This window comes from Zea mays, chromosome 7 (genome assembly GCF_902167145.1).
Source record: "Zea mays cultivar B73 chromosome 7, Zm-B73-REFERENCE-NAM-5.0, whole genome shotgun sequence".
Taxonomy (NCBI): domain Eukaryota; kingdom Viridiplantae; phylum Streptophyta; class Magnoliopsida; order Poales; family Poaceae; genus Zea; species Zea mays.
In genome coordinates this window covers 25,310,729-25,316,069 of record NC_050102.1, presented here as the reverse complement: position 1 = coordinate 25,316,069, position 5,341 = coordinate 25,310,729, and the positions used below count along the sequence as shown (strand labels likewise).

Genomic DNA, 5,341 nt, shown 5'->3' with positions numbered 1-5,341 from the left:
AAATAGCTAAAATTTAGTTTGACAAGCTATTTAGCTTATCTTTTAGAGATGCTCTTAGGTAGCTATTTATTAGCTACTAATTCCACAACAAATTTTTAGTCAACTAATTATTAATTATGGTTCATTCAACACCCCTAAATAAGAAACCTGTAATATCCGTCTAATCCCATTACGCCCTAGGTGTTACATGCCTATAGAGGGAGGCTAGAAGCCTGGAACCAACCTAATTTTATTATTTCTACCTCCCTTCACGCAAGGATGACCTACCCGCTCCTCCGGAAACCTCCCAAACACGTCGAATTCGCCACGCGTCAATTCCCGACTGGCCGGACCATCGGAAGCTAGCCTTCCATTGGCCCGACGCTATGGCCCACACCCGCCACTGTGGCAGCAACCCTTACGCTCACCTTCATTGGACCCAGCCGTCAGGGAGACAAGCACTTGCGGTGAGCCCACCATGCAGGTGAGTGGAAACCGTAAACCCACCCACACCCCCTGCTCCTTTTAAGCAGCCCCGCTCGCTCTCCGCAGTGACCGATAGAACACGACCTGGGGGGTTCAGATCGGATCGGAAGCTTCCATAAGTTTCCATCGGGCTTCGCCGGTATGGCGATCCGCAAGGGGTCTTCGTACGCCGTCGCGGCACTTCTCGCGCTCGCCTCTGTCGCCGCCGTTGCAGGGGAGGTCTTCTTCCAGGAGAAGTTCGAAGGTGATTCCCTTGATCCCACCACTCGAACAGTGCGATCTGGTCTGTTGCGATGCGCCCTATGTCTTGGCCCGACCGCCCGAATGCAGTGCGTGTGAAATGTTAGGCATTAATTTCGTCGGACCAGTGGGTTTTTGGCTCGTTCATGCGATTTAACAGTGTGTAGGTGTGTGACGGTGGTCGTGATTTGCTCGTAAGATCTAGTGGCATGTATATATGGTGTTCGGTACTTCAGTTATCTCCGTATGCATGGATCCTGCGGTTGTGAATTTTCGTGCGGTAGTTTGGGTAATCTGTTCGAATAGTGTTGCCTTTGGTCAGCATTCATATTCGGCTGTATAGTGCGGTGAATCTTATGGCATTTCTGCTGAGGCGATCAAATTTTATACTATTTGTACCCTTGACCTGAATGTATTTTGATTTGGGATTATGTGTTGATGTTTATTTCACCTAGATTAGGAACATGTCGTGCAGTTCTCCAGAGTAAGTTTGGACCAGCTGGTGGTTCACATTAGGAATTATAGGATCTCCAATACTGACTGTCAGTTTTGTTGTACCACGAAGCATTTTGTAATTTTGACATTACCCTTCATGACATTTTGCACTGTTGTGATGGCCAGATGGCTGGGAAAGTCGGTGGGTCAAGTCCGAGTGGAAGAAGGATGAGAACATGGCTGGTGAATGGAACCACACCTCGGGAAAATGGAATGGAGATGCCGAGGACAAAGGTAAATTCCAAAACATCAGAAGATTGGTGGTTTCAGTTTATTTATGAGTTACTCAACACGTTTCTTGTTGCAGGTATTCAAACCTCCGAGGATTACAGGTTCTATGCCATTTCAGCCGAATACCCTGAGTTCAGCAACAAGGATAAGACCCTGGTGCTGCAGTTCTCTGTGAAGCACGAGCAGAAGCTTGACTGCGGTGGTGGCTACGTCAAGTTGCTGGGTGGTGGTGATGTAGACCAGAAGAAATTTGGTGGAGACACATCTTACAGGTAGACTTTGAACAATATTGTTGCGCTCCTTCTCCCTATCATATCTCATCTTGTACTTGTAACCTCATTCTTCTGTACTGCAGCATTATGTTTGGACCAGATATCTGTGGGTACAGCACCAAGAAGGTTCACACTATCCTGACCAAGGATGGCAAGAACCACTTGATCAAGAAGGATGTGCCTTGTGAGACTGATCAGTTGACTCATGTTTACACTTTGATCATCCGTCCTGATGCAACATACAGCATTCTCATTGATAATGAAGATAAGCAAACTGGCAGCATCTACGAGCACTGGGATATTCTTCCCCCTAAGAAAATCAAGGACCCAGAGGCTAAGAAGGTGTGAAGAGTTAATATTTATTATTGTGTTTCAATTTCTTTGTTTGCACCTGTTTGGAGATAATTGAGGTTTATGTGTTGATTGCAGCCTGAGGACTGGGATGACAAGGAGTACATTCCTGACCCTGAGGACAAGAAGCCAGAGGTAGTGTTTTATTTCTTGGCGCCCTAAGCTTATGTCTCTTACCTGACTACAATTTAAGAGCTTCTATTGTATAGTATTTAATGAGAAATTTGCTATTACGCAAGTCACTAGTTTCCTTAATTTTGGTGAACAGTACAGCTCATTGCCTTTTTCCCATTATTTTCCAGGGCTATGATGATATTCCCAAGGAAATTCCTGACCCTGATGCTAAGAAGGTACTTATGTGGTTATTTGTTATGTAGTTTCTATCATATGATTAATAACATGGGTATATAAATTCTAAAATGTCCATTGCAGCCTGAGGACTGGGACGATGAGGAAGATGGTGAATGGACTGCCCCTACCATTCCCAACCCAGAATACAAGGGACCATGGAAACAAAAGGTATGGCAGTTCCTTTTAACCTATAAACTGACAGCAATTCATATTCTGATATCTGACAGCATGTTGTTTCACTTGCCAGAAAATCAAGAACCCGAACTACCAGGGTAAATGGAAGGCACCTATGATTGACAACCCAGGTATGTTTGCCTGAAACGGATCCTTATATCTTCTTACTGTTTGGCTATTACTACGTCCCTTCTCGAATATTTGTGGCTCGCTAGTTCATTTTTGAACTAAAACGCGACAAATAAAAAAGAAAGGAGGGAGTAGAATGTTAGTGCTGAATCTAATTCTTGTGCATCACAGATTTTAAGGATGATCCATACATTTACGCCTTCGACAGCTTGAAGTACATTGGCATTGAGCTGTGGCAGGTCGGTGTTGGATAGTCGGATCTTCCTCTCTCTTGTTCAGAAGGACATCACAGTTATGCCTCTTTTTTTGTTTTTCTATGTACAGGTTAAATCGGGCACTCTGTTTGACAACATCATCATCACTGATGACCCTGCCTTGGCCAAGACTTTTGCAGAGGAGACCTGGGGCAAGCACAAGGAGGTTTGTTTTTCCTCTCAGTAACATCTCACTCAGTAACTCATGGTTTATTCAGGCACATGCACTAACTATGCTTGTCCTTAACAGGCAGAAAAGGCTGCTTTTGATGAGGCCGAGAAAAAAAAGGAAGAAGAGGTATATATTTAAACACCATATAGTGTTTTTGTGACGGGTGTATGCATGAGTGTCCCTTATATTGGGTTTTGCTGTATGTTGTGTCTTTGCCATGCATCCTGGTTTATGTTGACGTAGGGAATAGCTTTGTTAGGTTGAACTGAATGAACTAGAACCAGTGGCAAGTGCATGTGAGTTTAACAGATAAAACTATCGAGTTTAACCGTCCGTTGTGTTTTTTTGTGTCCTGCATATCAACAGTTTATTACTAATCCTGGGTGGCTGAACTAATCTTTATGAACCACAACGTCTGTGCTTTTCTGTTGGAGGTTTGCGCGTCGCTGATTGTGAATCGCTTTCTCTTGTCAACAGGATGCCGCCAAGGGTGGGGATGATGAGGATGATGACCTAGAGGTCAGCATTGCACCTTCATATTCTTCATGGGCCATTACGTTTCATATATGCAGCTCAAATGATCTAATAAATAAATTGTACATGTATCGGTCTCAGGATGAGGAAGACGATGAGAAGGCAGACGAGGACAAGGCCGACTCTGATGCCGAGGATGGCAAGGATTCTGATGATGAGAAGCACGTAAGAAACTCTTTCTTGAGACCTGACCAAGCATTTGTCATGTCTCTCTGTCTATGCCCTCACACGCCTGTTGTGATGAAATGCCATTTGCAGGACGAGCTCTAGATGGCGAGGATGATGTTGCGGCCGCTGGCCTAGATTTATCAGCTCTGCCACTATGAAGTTCTTTTTTTTTCCCGTGACCACCAAGAATGTAGAACACTGCTAATAAGCAGATGGACAGTTTGGGTCGCCGTAGCGCTTTGTAGTCATTTTTCCCATTAAAGCCGATAACACTGAACAAGGAGGAAGGATCTTTTGCCCACGATTGTTATCTCCCTTTCTGATGTTAAATGTGAGCCTTTGCGAAAGCACTGGTTCCGTCACGCGTGTGGACTTTGCATGTGCGGCGTGTTTAGGTTGAGGATCGTCGTGCCGTTTTCGCGTAGGGAAACGTTCGTGCCTGATCACTGTTCTAGCTATCGATATGGTCTCTTTTCAGGCAAACTCGCTCCGTTTCCTCCTCTCAGTGTTACTGATTTTGCCTGGTATAAGATTTGTTATTTTTTTTATTGGGCCCGTCCATATAAAATGTAAATGTGCAAATAGGTTCCCTGATCACCCTTTTGTTGGTAATTAGTGAGCTTGACATTTGAAGACGCGGTAAACTAATACCGTTGGACTGAAAAGATGAACAACCAACATCCAAGCCAACCCGTTGCAAAAACTGCATGGCTCGATATTGGTAGTCCAGGGTTGCAGGTCTAGAGTGCAAATCTGTGTCCGTGTCTACATGGATGGGCTGACATGGCATACGTTAAAATTTTAAAGTCATAAAAGTCCTTTTAAAATTCTAAAAAAAAGAATACCATTGTACCAACTTTTACCCTTTGACAGAGCCTACCTTTAATTTCAGTACCAGTTATTAAAAAGATAGTACCAAAATTATATTATCTTCATATATATTACTTCATATCATATATATTACGTGTCACAAGTGAGACGATTAACTCACACAATTCAAGTAATATTACACCTACCCGCTTTGCATCTTATGTAGCCAATGAACAGAGCTCCTCTTTGATTTGTTGCTAATTTCTATTAGTATTACATACTAAAACCTTAATATTAGTATCGATTGGTGTTTAAAATCAGTACAAAAGCTTATGGCATTAAAACCAGTACCGAAACCGTTGACAGAGCCTACCTTTAATTTCAGTACCAGTTATTAAAAAGATAGTACCAAAATCAAGGGATGGAATCCCTATTCTCAGGTACTAGTGGTGCTTGCCTAGAAAACACATCCTAGCAATTAGATAGCACAAGAATATCAATAAACAAAATTGCAGCAGAGGTACTTACGGTAGAAAACAAAATTATTTTTACACGGTCTTGTAATGCAATTTAGCCTTTGTTGAATAACCCTGGAAGTTCGTTTGCGAGGAGAAACCAAGTTATATGCCGGCACCCGTATCTTACAAGGACAAGCCAGCCCAGAACCTGACGTGTTTCAACAGAACTGTTCAAGT

General features: G+C 43.2%; 1 protein-coding gene across 1 annotated transcript; it reads left to right on the top strand.

The window, feature by feature from the left end:
* The first annotated feature begins 511 nt into the window (after positions 1-511).
* LOC542732 (calreticulin 2) lies at positions 512-4,162 on the top strand. Its single transcript, NM_001309255.1, has 14 exons — positions 512-709; positions 1,327-1,434; positions 1,508-1,703; positions 1,787-2,045; positions 2,133-2,189; positions 2,357-2,404; positions 2,487-2,573; positions 2,653-2,710; positions 2,880-2,947; positions 3,033-3,128; positions 3,213-3,260; positions 3,612-3,653; positions 3,750-3,833; positions 3,927-4,162. Exons 1-14 carry the CDS (start codon positions 607-609, stop codon positions 3,936-3,938), a joined length of 1,266 nt encoding a protein of 421 aa, NP_001296184.1. The 5' UTR covers positions 512-606; the 3' UTR covers positions 3,939-4,162.
* Positions 4,163-5,341: the final 1,179 nt, after the last annotated feature.

What these genes read in the sequence shown, in the direction of transcription:
- LOC542732 (NM_001309255.1), top strand. Translation starts at nt 607, where the DNA reads ATGGCGATCCGCAAGGGGTCTTCGTACGCCGTCGCGGCACTTCTCGCG. An exon ending in GGTGGAGACACATCTTACAG is followed by an intron (nt 1,704 to 1,786) that starts GTAGACTTTGAA and finishes TCTGTACTGCAG; the next exon opens with CATTATGTTTGGACCAGATA. An exon ending in AGGGACCATGGAAACAAAAG is followed by an intron (nt 2,574 to 2,652) that starts GTATGGCAGTTC and finishes TTCACTTGCCAG; the next exon opens with AAAATCAAGAACCCGAACTA.